We start from the raw sequence: 14468 nt of genomic DNA, 5'->3' as shown, positions 1-14468 counted from the left end.
TGACCAGTCTTACAGGTCCTGAACTGATTTTCACTAGGTTGGGTAAGTCTTAACTAAAGCCCCAGAAATTTATCTTTATAGCATTTGATATAGACCCAGAAGGAGGTGCAGAACACTAGAGAAAGAAGAATAAATTAACTGGAAAAAAAAAAGAATGATCAAAATTTGGTTACAACAGAACTAAACAACAGATGGAGAGGTGAGGCTGCTTCTCCAAGAAGCGATAAAGAACACCTTAGCTTCAGCAAATTTTAATTCCTCCACATGCTTCAATTTAATAACTAATCATGAAAACTCACCCAAACATTTAGCAGAAATTAGGAATTTAAATATAAACATATACATACGGCAATCAACAGCATAATCACTTTTCAGTCACTATTGATAGGAGAAATGATGCTTTGACATTACAGATATAAAGGACAAATATGAGTAATTGATTGGAACAGTACACTTTAATTGATGAGGTCTTGAGCACTTACTCTTAGCCTGTCTTTGGGCAAAGCAACAGCTCCCTGCTTGATGATTTCCAGAACTCGCTCCACTGACAGCTCAGCTCCAGCTTGCTCTAATCGGGAGCTGAAAAAGCTGATCACCTGGAATGAAACATCAGAGCACATAAATAAATAGAAATGAAGAGATCTTTGTATCAATTTACGCACGAAGCTGTCATCTTCTTTCTCAGCATTGTGTATCTGTGCTTCTTACTTGTTACTGCTTGTGTCACAGCCAGGGAGACTTTGTTAATGTCAAGTTAGCGCAATTCTCAGCATCCTCCCGCAGTCATTTTTAACAGACAGATGATTTTACAATTTAACACACACAGCTGAATTAATAAATTTACATTTTCAAGTACTGTGCACTGACATATGCCTATATTTCTATCTGTCAGTTCTGCACGTCAGGATTTTTTAGGTCTTCCTGAGCTAGAAATTTACTCTGACTGTCGAGCATTAAAGTAAAATCATTATAGTTTCAACGACTCCTGGACAAAAGGTTTTATGACAAGTACAAAATATCTCAGTATGAAAGTCTACATGATTTCCTGGGGGTTTTTGTAGCATTCAAAACCACAGCGAGTGGATGGGGGAAAAAAAAGTCCACAAAGTTCCCCTTCTCCCCAGATTAATGATCTGAAGTGCCCCAGGTACCTTCCCCATTACACATTCCAGGCCCAAGGACCTGCACGTTCTCTCTCAATGCTCACATCCCCCAATCACCTCCTCGGTGAGGCCAAGCTGATTTTCCCCATATTTCCCTCCCCACCCCCTTTTCTGTGACCCAGCTGGTTCTTGTTAGCTAGAACTCAAACTCAGTTAGGTCAGGCTTTAACTTTTATCCCTCTCCAAGCTCAGTAGGTCACACCAGAAGCAGACATCCCACCGGCAGTTCTCCATGTGGGACATCAGAAAACCTCCATTTCTATTGCTACTTTAATCCAAAAAGAACACACTTTGCAAAACCCATCCCTTATCCCAGAGGAACTCCGCAGTCACGCAGGGGATACAGAACTGAAAACAACACAAAAAGGGTCCAGGGAAAAGTTTCAACACCTGCTTAAGAGTCCTTTGGAAGTACCACATGAGCCACTTGGTAGAACCTGTCTGCACTTGAGCACCTGGGTACCCTTGGGCTGGAGGCAAGCACAGCTTTCCCTCATGGCAATGCTGACGGTAGTTCCCCAAAATCCCATCAGCTTCAGACACACTCTCCATGGAGAAATACTCATGTCCACTTGTAACTGAATCACAGCCCCAGTCCATCGAGTAATCTTTGTTAATTCTCCCAAGTAGAAGGGGGGAAAAGTGTATTATACTACAAAATCTCTGCTGAGCTCTCTTTGTTCTGTAGTGAGACACAGCTGGAGCCAGAAACCATTACCCTAATTATGCCTCCCAGCTCAGCTGCTGTTCATAAAACAAAGACAGCTGATGGCTCGATTACTGTGAGATTCAAATTTGTTGTTCCTTTTTGTGACCCCCCTGAAAGCCCAGCCCTTGTTCTGAGCTGGCAGACTTGCTGGGATCTCTAGAAACTTGCACCGAGTGAGATAGAAGCAGGTTAAAGTTGCTGGAAGTTGCTTTTTGAGGTTGTTATGAGGTTTTGGTGGGGTTTTTTTTCTGTTTTGTTTTAAACAACAGAAGTATGGAAATTAGTCAAGAGAAAATTCAGGTTTAACCTTCTGTGCTGTCCCTACTATTATCTCCATAGTTGAAGAGAAAGGGAGAATTTCACTGCCTCTGGCAGATGCTGCAGGTAGGTTTTTACATTCTTACAGATAAGGACCTGTCGGATCTCTGTGATCTCTGATCCTTGGAAAAAAAAAAAACAGAAGTAGGAAGACATGCTGAGTTCATAAGCAAAGGAGCTGGAGGGAGGGACCAGAAATAACAGAGGAAAACGGCAAGAAAGAGCTTGTGCAAAGAGCGTGAGGACCTCGGAGCGAGGCTGACATGGTTTTGGCAAAGAGTCTGGGACAAATTGCTGGTGGAGGATACACAGCTCACAGAGGAATGAGCAAGTTGCCCGCAAACTTCGAAAGAAAAAAACATCTTCCTGCATTTCAACACTCCTCTATTGTCAGTAATCACTGGTGAAACCCATCCTCGCCCAGGGCAGGCTCCTGCAGGGAATCCATCCCACTGGCGCTGCCTTGTTAGCTCAAGTTCTGCTAAACCACAACAAAAGCAAAATTTAGTATTTAGCTTTTAATTAAAAGGATAAAATACTATCATAATGCAAACATGTAAAAAACCTGAATGAAGCTCACAGATACTACCTGAATTCTGACGTTTCCTATTTTGGAAAGTCAAACCCTTCAATCTTAACATGTTTTTAAAAGACTTACGTTTTTGTGGTAAAGGTACTAATCTTGGCCAGGTAATATTTCACAAAGAACAAAAGCAAGACAGGCTTCCACTATTTTCAGGCTATGTCAGCATTTCACAAAACTTTGAATGGCTATTTTTGATACATAGTTGATGACTGAAATTAAAAATACCGACTTTACAATACCACTTACCTGTAGGTGTTATTTGTCTTACTACTTCAAACAGTATAGAATTGGAGTTACTCTCTTTTGGACCTTGAGAGCACAATACCCCAAGGAGATACTCAGGTACCCAATGAGTACCCCAATCAAATAAGAAAAAAGAAAAATAAAAATTAAAAAGAAGAAGATGAGTTATACAGAGAAGATCCTAAAAGAGGCATTTGCTTATTACCACTGTATCAGGAATAAAACTAAAAAGCATCCAGCATCACAGCCCTACTGCCCAAGCTCCCTCTGTAGCAGAGGGTCTAACACTTTACCTACTAATCTGGCCAAATGTAAAAATACAAAAGCTTAAAATTTAAGGAAGAGCAGCCTTTTCCTTTGAAAGTGCTTTAATTATCTTCCACCATTAAGTAACAGCTGCATTTAAAATAATAATGAAAATTAACAGATTTCAACTCTTTATCCAATTAAAAAGAAAATGAACCAGAAAAAACAAACTGGGTGAATAATAATAAATGAGTTTCAGGTTTTAGCACATGTTTTAAAGCCCAATGCTGAGCATATGACTGTAATGCATAAAAAAACACCCCCAGATCTTAGGGCAAATAAACAAGGCTGAGAGAGGGTGTCTTTTTGATATTCTGAAAATTAATTTTCTCATTATTTAGGCAACTGGGCTAAGAAAATAGAAAACAATTGCAAAGACTGCTCTAAGAAGAGGAATAAGAAGAAACTCCAGAAGTTGCTGTGAATTACTTGTATCCAAGTCCTGCTGAGTGCTGAAAGGCCTCTCCATGCAAGGAACATAACCCGTTCTGAAGAGCTCTCCCTCCAGTCTGGCTTCCATATTAACAGAGATTAAAAGGCTCGTCTAATCCTGGATTAGACAACCCCTCATAAGGAATATCTGACCACTGTCCAGATAAAACAATGCACTGAAAGCAACTGGCACAGTGCAGAGTCTAATCCTGGCTGTGCGAGGTACCCAGACCTGTGGTGTGGTGGGCATGAGGGACGTGGCCTGGTCACCACCGGCTTGGGAATCTCCAGGCTTTGTATTAAAATATCATTAATATTTAGAAACAAAAACTGGTTTCTATAGTGATTTCCAAAATTGGTTTGAACCACAGACTCATGGAATGGTTTGGGTTGGAAGGGACCTGGAAGACCTTCCAGTTCCAAGCCCCCTGCCATGGGCAGGGACACCTTCCACTAGAACAGGTTGCTCCAAGCCCCATCCAGTCTGGCCTTGGACACTTCCAGGGATGGGACAGCCACAGCTTCTCTGGGCAACCTGTGCCAGGGCCTCACCACCCTCACAGGGAAGAACTCCTTCCTAGAGGTCAATGAGAAACTCATCTTTAGTCCTTCTGTTTTCTAAATAATAAACTTACAGGTATTGTTGGAGATTAAAAGCACTACAAGAAAAAGATTAGAATGATCTCGACGTGGTTTTTGTTCAAAAGCAGTATTTTATGTTTTGGAGATTTATTTTTTTTTTTAATTCTGAGGAAACAACCACAAGTGTCTATTAATTTCACCCAACTACTGTTTTCAATTGGGCTGCAAGGCTGAAGAAAAGAAGTATTTCTCTTTCCTACAGCATGCACCAAGCAGCAGAGGTATCAGGGGCAAGGTGTTTTCTCCACCTGGATTCTGTCAGTGGATGCTGAAGTGCCGTGAGACCCGTGGCAGCCCAGGCAGTGGCACTGCCTAACTAACACTACAGCTACTCTCTTTCTCCTCCAGCTAAAAATAACAGCATGAAGTGCTGCTGCCTCCTCTGCCTGCAACTGTAAAGGTCAGCTCTGAAAGAGAGAGGAAGAAAATCACTCGGCACAAAATGAAAACATTTTTAAGCTGTTTTTGTCAATTTTTAATTTTTCTTCCCCCCTTCAGAAGGCGACTGAAAGGGAAAAACACACATTTTGACCCTGGGTATTTTTATTTCCAGCCACGCTCACCACTTCGAGAGTGATATGATGTACTGATGGCGCACTGAAAGGAGACGAAAAGAAGAAAACAAACCTCTTGTCATAAAGCATCACAGGATTAGCACTTCAGCTAAGTAGGAAAACATAAATCACAGCTACATTCAGTTGCCAACAGTCATACCTGGAGCAAAAGAGAGGCAAAGCCAACCCTCGCTGATCTAAGGAGGGATGAAACAGCTCCAGGTGATTCAACAGCAGGAGAAACACAAGAGGTTTATCAGAGAACTTGAAGTACTGAAGCTTTACAGGTTCATCTTGAAAAGAGGAGCATGTTCAAAGACATGTGAACTTTTCAAGATGCTATGCTCTTCTCTCCCCACTATTAGCAAAGCAAGTGGGGAGGAGTGGGGAGGAAAAAAGACAGACAAAAAAGACCTAAACAAAAAAACCCCTTAGAATGTTTAACCAGGCTCTGGTAATCAGCAGGATCAAGATTTTCCGACAGACATTTTAAGGAAAACCATGAAAAGTTAGTTCTCAAGTCCTGCAGGTCTTGCAATAGGAGTTGCTATGCCAGAGCCAAACCAACTCAAGTGACTTTAAAATCTAGCAGGGAAATGCCTTCAGAGAATTAAATTCCTAGTAGGAAATTGCACCAATCGAGTCCTTTGCATCACTAAGCCATTGCCCCCGACCTCCTGATTCCTATCAGACTATTTTGCAAACAAAATTCCAGCAGCTCCTAGTCAAGCCTGTCCAACCACACGGTATCTGTCACTCGCCCATAGGAAATATGAGAGCAGTGAAAGCCAAGGAGTTCTCGCCGTGGCCATGAACCAAATGCATCCATAGGAATGACGAGCGAAGATTCCCCACCAAATTCCTGACACATCTGAGGTTGCTGACCAAGTTACAGACCACCTCTGAAGCAGAGGCATACAGACAGTTCCCAGCTGAAATATTTCTGCACAAGGCCAGAAGAGGAACCATAACATTCCTCTCTGGTCACCATGCAGAAGAAGAATATCCCATTTAGCTAAATAAGATGCACAATATCCTATTAAGATGGCTTTCTAAAATGAAAAGTAAATTAATAGGAAACAGAAGGTATTTTGATTTCAGTTTCTTCTGTACAGCATTAATGGTTCCCATATGTCCCCAGTCAGCTGGGAATGGTGATTTTTAGATCCTTTATAAAAATCCAGGGACAAATAAGTAGTTTTCAATAACTGATGACCCTTAGACTTTTACCCATTCTTGCCTCAATGATGATGCACACAGTGGTTACATGTTATCTCCAGAGTAAATGGAATGGCACAAATCCTGAGGTGCAATCCAGAGTTACTGTGGCTAGGTCTGTACCACAGGTAACCCTGGCAATTCCTGCTCTGGTCAGAGCTCTGGAGGAGCTGCAGGGCCCCTTCCATATCCACCTGTGCCTACAGATCTGTTCTGGTCTGTCCTCTGCCCCAGCGTCATCCTGTCAAATGTCTGCTATCCAGAGGTCTCCAATGCTGAAGTCCCTCGAAACCTACCACAGTGCTTCATTATTATTAACCTTGGAAAGTGTTTCCTTATGACCTGCGAATCCACAAGTATGTGAAAAAGATTATTCCACTTCCTTTCAGAGCAATATTTTATTTGAAAAATGTCACATCACTTTCACCTTCCTTTGGCAAATCAGCACCTTCAGAGGTCCTGTTTTCTTCAGCTCTTATTTCTCCCTCAAAGAAAGACTTTGAGGTTCTGGAGTGTGTCCAGAGAAGAGAATGGAGCTGGGGAAGGGTCTGGAGCACCAGGAGCAGCTGAGGGAGCTGGAGGTGCTCAGCCTGGAGAAAAGGAGGCTCAGAGGGGACCTTCTGGCTCTGCAACTCCCTGACAGGAGGGGGGACCCCGGTGGGGGTCAGGCTCTGCTCCCAGGGAACAAGGGACAGGATGAGAGGAATCAGCCTCAAGCTGTGCCAGGAGATGTTAAAGGCTGGATATTGGGAAAATTTCTTCATGGAAAGGGCTGTCATGCATTGGCAGAGGCTGCCCAGGGCAGTGGTGGAGTCCCCATCCCTGGAGGGATTTAAAAGCCGTGTGGATGTGGCACTTGGGGACATGGGTTAGTGGTGGCCTTGGCAGTGTTGGGGCAACAGCTGGACTCCACAGTCTTGGAGGGCTTTTCCAACCTAAATGATTCTGTGATTCGAAATCCAGCTAAGATGTCACCAGCATGAGTAGGCTTAGAGGACACCTCCAGGCTGTTCTCCATTTCCATACCCACACAGAACAACAGCAGATGCCTCTTTCTATTTGCACCATCAAGTACTCATTACTACCTCCTCAGAATATTTTCCAACTAATTCTCCATCAAATTTTTAGCCTTTTCACCTCTTCCATGCTTCCTGTTGGTTGATGAGAACATTATGTGCAACAGAGTTAAAACACTAAGTATTAAAGTCAATATATGTCATATCTATTTTATATATTCTTGACAAGGCAAGCTGGCAACTGTTCTGGTGTCCAAAACTCACTACAGACCTCACATATTCTGTATTTTGGTCATATTTCTTCAATATGGAACATTACCATGCTGTCTGTTAGTTTTTCTGCATGAAATACAAATGTGGACTACAGTTTAGGATCAGAGAATCTCATACCAATTGGTGGGTGGAATTTGCTGGAGCAGAGGGATGTCAAAGTGACCCAGAGTGTAACATGCACCTTCTGCTCAGGTGGATCTCTAGTGCCATCTGATGATGGGAATCACAGAATCCCAGAATGGCTAGGGTTGCAAGGGACCTTAAAGATCATCTCATTCCGCTCTCTGCCATGGGCAGGGACACCTTCCACTAGAACAGGTTGCTCCAAGCCACATCCAACCTGGACTTCAACACTTCCAGGGATCCAGGAGCAGCCACAGCTTCTCTGGGCAACCTGTGCCAGGGCCTCCCCACCCTCCTAGCCAAGAATTCCCTCCCAATATCCCATCTACCCCTGCCCTCTGGCAGTGGGAAGCCATTCCCCCTTGTCCTGCCACTCTATGCTATCGTCAAAAACTACACTCATGGTTCCACTGTAGCATGGGTGCAGATAATCCAAACACACTCTGCTGTTTAATGACCAGAGAAAGTACCAAGAGAGGGCTGTAGCACAGCCTCTGTAGACATACTTGGGGGCTTCAGAATGGTAATTTCTCTTCCCCAGTCTTTCATTACCAAAAGCTGCAACAGCTTCTATTTCCACCTGCAATTTACACAATTTGTGCCACAAAATTCCATTGATCACAACAGCCTGAAACCCAACACACCTCCCCAATACATGGGAAGTTGTTGGATCCATCCTCTTCTGAATAACCAGCCTTGGCCACATGAAAAGCCTGGCCAGCTCACTATTCTGTTTGAAAGCATGCTGGGATGGATGCTTAAATGAGAGCAGGAGAAGAATAGGGAGATCCTCCCCATGAATACATCCTCTCAGCCTCCAGCAACATACAGTTTAGAAATTTATTGAGCCAAATCTTAAAAGTTTTTCTTTTATGACTCTTTTTAGAGCACATCTACATTTCAGACATCCACAATGTCCCACACAGCCATGAGGGTGGAGTTCCCAGCTCTACCACTGCAGAGAAAAGCCTGACAAGTTCTCAGAGAGAGAAACTCGTTTTTGTTTTTCTAAGACCCTGCCCACATGGTCCCAGGCAAGCTCCCTGCAGTGTGTACAGTAAAAGTAACATGATTTGCCACTTTTTCAAGGGATAGTAAGACCAGTTAGAACGTTTTGGCTGTAGCACACAAGACAAAGATTGGTTCTGTACAGGATGGTAGTGCTGCCAATACTGTGTATGAAGTGCAGGACGTGACAGGGTAGACGAGGAGTCAGCTGAATCTCATCTTTTATTCAGATCTACAAGCCTGACAGCTCTCACCACTTGCCAGCTGGTGACAGGTACATTTTAAAAAAAAATAATTTTAAAAAATCTTTTTTTTGACATCCTCGCTTCTCTAACAAAGGAGTTATTTTAAAATTCAACATGCTCCCTTGGAAAGCCTTAAATAGTTTCTGAATGCAACTGGCATTATGCTGTAAGCCAATATTAAATAGTTTTGGGGAGGAATCGTTTAAATTTTTGAGGAAAACCAACATGTAAGTGTTACAAAGGAAAGGACATCCTGCTATCTGTGGGAGGCACGGGGCTGCATGCAGAAGGATCTGGACACCACCAGTTATCCTGAATTTGGATGAGTAACCAGAGAAGGTCCCTATCTCAGTCGGGAATGAAGACTACTGTTATCTTCACTGCACCATATCCTCTTTACACAAGCTGAAAACACCTTGTCCTAATCATCCAGGCAGTATCACGGTGGCTGTAGTCTGCAGCTGCTGAAAGTTTGGAGAGTTTTGAGCTTCAAGTTCTCCTCTCTCCAAGCTCTTGCATGACCAGAAAAATGTGAAGTGAGAAGACAAGGGATAGGTACAGAGCAGGATTTCAGTTCCACTTTTAAAATTACCCTCCTTTATGGACCAGCAGATTTTTAGCCACACTAAATGTTTTATTAACCGCAGCAAGAGATTTAGCACCCTGCTCAGCCCTCCCTTTCAGTATTTTGCATCTAGTGTGGCTTCATGCATTGCTCAGCTCTGCAAATACTGACTGGAAAAAAGGGAAACTTTTTTTTACACGTAAAATTTTTCTAGTAGGAATCATTTTTCAAGTTCTCAATATGAGCATTAAAGCCACTATCAGATGCAGCAATAATTAACAACTGCTTCCCAAAGTCATAGACCATAGAGAGCCACAGTGGTTGCAGTTTCTCATCCACAGCTATTTTCTTTTGTTTTTTTTTTTTCTAAAATGTTTCCTTATCCAGTGGGAAGGTTGTTGTTTGTAGGTGAAAACAACACACAGCCCAGAGAATATGGCAGCTGAAGCCTGCTCTTAGCTATTGAAAAATAATTCCCTGTGATCATTAATAAGCTGGTGATGGGAGTCAGAGAAAAAAAAAAGGATTGTTTGATGATGAAAATCTGCTTTTGCTCTCCTGACAGACCCGTTTCTATCAAGGGGCAGTAAAGAGAAGCTGATGCTGTCCTCCCTTTGGAGGGGTGAAAGATGTGTCAAAGCTTGGGAATTCCTTATCAGAGGCAACTCAAAATCCCTCTGACTCTGCTGAGTTAAAGATACGGGAAAAGGTTGTTAAAGAAATTAGAGGGTTGGAACTAGCTGGTCTTCAAGGACTCTTCCAACCCAAACCATTCTGTGTTTCCGTGTTGCCCCGAAGTTGTTACAGCGGAGACCCAGAAAACAGGAAAGAGAAACTCAACACGTTAAAACAAACTGATGAAAGTGATGAATATTTCCACCTCTCAAAGGAGATCAAATAACCACGTGCAAACCACCCCTGGTATCACATGCCACTCACCAGATCTATGTTTTGCATGATGTCCTGGAAGGAAGGGTGAGTCCGGAACTGCTCGAAGAGATCCCGCTTGTAGAGCAGCGCGTACACCAGGTTCGGGTTGTGATGGAGGGAATTTGTCAGGCAGGAGTTGATGATCTCCAGCATCATTCTGATCACCTCCTCGATCACGTTCAGGTCTTGCGCCTTTAAGAAAGGAATAAAAGGTTAGCGTGCCCTTTTCCGTTGTAAAATACACTGAGTAATAAAGGCAGTGCACATGTAATTATTATTAATGGAGCTATTAGATGGTTAATGTCTCTCTGGTGAGCAAATCTGGCACCCCAGTATCTGGAAAGAGATATGTTTTCTCCTGTAATCACCAAAATTTTAATTGAAATGCATCACACTAGTATTCAGCCTCACAGCTTGATTCTCTCAACAGGAGCCATCTCCTCATGACATAAAGCATTATCTTATAGCAATCAGCCAAATTCACCAAGGGTTAAATGAACTTAGTCTTCTCAACCTTTCCTATGCTAAGTAAAAGCGCTTCAGTTTATATTTAATTTAACACATTTTCTGTTGAGCCCCTGCTTGGGGGAGGAGGGAGAGGGAGAAGAGAGAAAAAATATCAGAAAAATAAAAAATGGCTGGTGAAAGAGAAAAGCAAAGACAGCAGAAGTAAAACTGACTGGATCAAACCCCACTGCACCTTGAACGTCCATCACTGTTACCAGACTTTGTCCTTCTGAGCTTTTTTTAAAAAACTATTTTTCTGGCATTGAAGAATACTTGTAATAAATGAAAAAGAAGAAGTCTCCTTTTGTAGTGCACTAAGCTTTAACACTCAAGATAAACTTGTAGAGCTTTTCATCTTGTCAGTGCCTTTGACAAACCATTCCTGATGATTCTGAAACTCAAAACTTTCTAAGCTGAACAAGCTGGCATATGAACTCCTGCCAGCCTTCTGAATTTCTCTCCCTGAGCTTCACATCACGATATTTCCAATATGATCGTTCAGATTGGAGAGCTGTCTGTCCTCCCTTGGAATAGAGTTAAAAAAGGCAATTCTACCTTGCTTGTACCGTTTGGTCTCTCCATCACATCAAACACAGGACTGGGAGATTTTACAGGTCTGGCAAGAATGTGAATCACATTAAACCAGCCTGAGTTTTTCTGCTGGGTACAAAAACACTGAAATCACCAATATTTCCCTTTACCAACTGCCCATAAAGCTCATTTTCTGAGTTACCACATGGCACTTAAATTCTTCATAATGAGGCAGTACTTGTAACAGCATTTTGTTGGACTGCCATTCAACCTGTACATAATTATTTTCTACTATAAAGTAGCACTGTAAGAATTGTTACTGGCCAGATGTACATTCTTACCAAGGCAGAAGACAACACAGGAAGTTTTCGCTGTCCTGTTTAGACTCATGAAGAGCAAAATTCTTTGCTACCACTCTGGCTGCTTTCAATGCAAAGCAAAGGTGCATTTCTTCCTGAAACTGTAGATCACAGAATCTCAGAACAGTTTGGGTTGGAAGGGACCTGAAAGACCATCTCTTTCCACCCCCTGCCATGGGCAGGGACACCTTCTCCTATCCCAGGTTGCTCCAAGCCACATCCAACCTGGCCTTGGACAATTCCAGGGATCCAGGGGCAGCCACAGCTTCTCTGGACAACCTGTGCCAGGGCCTCAGAACCCACCCAGCCAGGAATTCCTTCCCAATATCCCATCTAACCCTGCCCTCTAGCAGTGGGAATGAAATAACTGCTTCAGCTGCAATCTGAGGAAAAATCCACACCTAACTTATCTTGGTGGTGATGCTTGCCTATCAACTTGGATTTATTTCAGAATATACTGGATTATGGCATGTTTTTAAAAGCTCTAAGCACTGGCATAATTCCCTCCCCCATGCAGCAAGGTGAGCTGCTGACCAAGACACTATCCTAAAATACAGATTACATGACTTTTACAGAACATTATGATTCAGAATCAAGTGAGATCTATCCAGTTACCAGAAAGGTAAGAAACCGCACAACTACTTTTCAAAAATTAAATGCTTTTTAAAAAAATATGTTCACCTTAAACCCCAGACACACAGCTAGATGAAGCATAAAGCATTGCTAACCATCTCCAACTAGGTTGGAGACTGTTGGTGGTCAGCTTCAATCAATGAAAAGTTGCAGAAGTTATTGCTCAGTAATTAAAGTTTTTAGGAGCTGATGGACAGAATCAACCATCTGTTTTTCAGCTGCCATGTTCCAGGTGAAGAATCTGGGACTCTAGTGAAGGAAAACAGGAGATACATTGAAGATTTTTACCCACAACTGACTAGACCAAAAAAAAATAAGTTATAAGAAGAATGACCTCCATGAAAGATAGAGAAGTGGGACTGAATCCTGGTATTGCATATACATTATCAGAAGAACTGTACTCTCCTAAAACTAGTGATAGAAGCATTTCTAAAGGCTTAGAAGTCTTCAAAACAAAGGAAAAAACAAGCCAAGAGCCAAGGACAGCATCTGGACGAGATAATGGAGAAATGCTGTAAGAGCTGATAAAATGTCGTGTGATTTTTCTGCTCTGTATCACCAGTATCACGGTACAGCCCCTCTGCACCCAGACATGGCATCAAGACAGGTATAAACAAGGCTACAAAAATGTTTTGCCGTTGAAGTTTATCACCCTGTGTATTATTTTCAGAGTAGCTGAACACATCTGAAACGGTGCATGTGCATGGCCAAGTCAAGGACTACCCCACCATCCTCAGCAGCAGTGTAAGACTGTGATGTTTTTGACTGGATTAGCTGTTATATGGAAAGAAAAGCCAGATATTGATTTGCAGGGGATGAATAGACACGTTTCAACCTATTAAACAGTACGTTTAACCAAGAGGAGTTCAAAGTAACAGCATTTTCCTATGCTTACAATTGACAAATTCAATGTGGCATTCACATTTAAAATTATTACAGTATTCCTTTACAAAACAGGGCTCAGAAAATGGCTCTGTTGACACTGATGTGTACCAAACCTCCCCCACCTTTTTTTTTGGCTTTTTCGTTTATACCCCTGGAAATAATTATACCAATAATTAAAAGAAAGGTGGCAACTAAAAGCTTGGTACTGACTCTGTGAGACTGAAATTAAAACAGCAAAAGGGATGGGAATGCAGTCACAGCATCAAAGGGTAATCCTAGGGAACCACCTCATGTTCCTTCTCCGGAGAGGAATTAAATGTGGTGCTTTTCTTGCAAAGATTCTAATTTTTAAGGCAAAAAGCCAGATGCATAGTCATGTTCTACCTGTACAAGGAATAAACCAGGCAGCGACAGCTACAAGAAGCCAGGTAGAGTTTTGGGTAGTCTGGGTCTCTTTTGTTAAAAGAAAAAGGAAAAAACAAGTGATCGTGCCAGAGGAAAGAGAATGGAAATAATCTGAGAGGATGCAGGGGAAAATATGACAAATGAGAACGTTATCTGGAGAAAAACAGTTTGAGTTTGATAAACACTACGAAGGAAGACACAAAAGTGCAAAAGCAAGGCACATGACGGGCAGAGTTGGATGTTCTTGGATCTGACCAGGCTGGAATACTGTTGCTTTCCTTACTGCAATACAATTGCTAATTAGCATGTCATCCTCCTGGGTAAAGAGTCCCGGATTCAATACTTACACACTGACGCGTAAAACCACTTGAAAAGTAGAGGGCTTATAAAAATCAAAGTCAAGCAGCCTAACAGCAAACCCCAGGCATGTGCTCATAGTTTGGTTCCTTACAGACATATTTACCCATCAAAACACTGTCAGTGCAGGCTGCAAAAATTCAGTGTCACCAAAAACCTGTTTAATTTAGGGTACCCATCTTCTGGTTCCCACAATAGAACATTCTGAGTGCTCATCTTTCTAATTCAATTTGACATCAAATTAATTTTAATTTTTGTAATAATAAAGAACTGGTAAATAAAGTTCTGTTATGAGTTAATGCAAATCTCCAGCCTCTAAATGTCAACAATTCTGAGGAGATAAAGGGAGGCATGTCCTTGTATGATTCAGCTTAAGTTTGTATAACCATCCCTCGTGGGGATGGCCCCACAAACCTGAGCTGGGGTAACACTTCAACTGCCCGTTACCAGCAGTGACAGC

At 42.2% G+C, this 14468-nt stretch overlaps 1 protein-coding gene across 3 annotated transcripts in view; it reads right to left on the bottom strand.

The window, feature by feature from the left end:
• Positions 1 to 14468, bottom strand: part of DYM (dymeclin) — a 215577-nt gene that overhangs the window by 34083 nt on the left and 167026 nt on the right. For all 3 annotated transcript variants that reach the window (XM_064641807.1, XM_064641809.1, XM_064641808.1), the window contains 2 exons: positions 10341 to 10523; positions 483 to 596 (listed from right to left, as the gene is read on the bottom strand). In XM_064641807.1, coding sequence (XP_064497877.1) covers positions 483 to 596; positions 10341 to 10523 — 297 coding nt within the window. The remainder of the gene's footprint in view (positions 1 to 482; positions 597 to 10340; positions 10524 to 14468) is intronic.

This window comes from Pseudopipra pipra, chromosome Z (genome assembly GCF_036250125.1).
Source record: "Pseudopipra pipra isolate bDixPip1 chromosome Z, bDixPip1.hap1, whole genome shotgun sequence".
Taxonomy (NCBI): domain Eukaryota; kingdom Metazoa; phylum Chordata; class Aves; order Passeriformes; family Pipridae; genus Pseudopipra; species Pseudopipra pipra.
The sequence above is the reverse complement of the archived record's forward strand: the minus strand, read 5'-3'. Positions and strand labels throughout refer to the sequence as shown.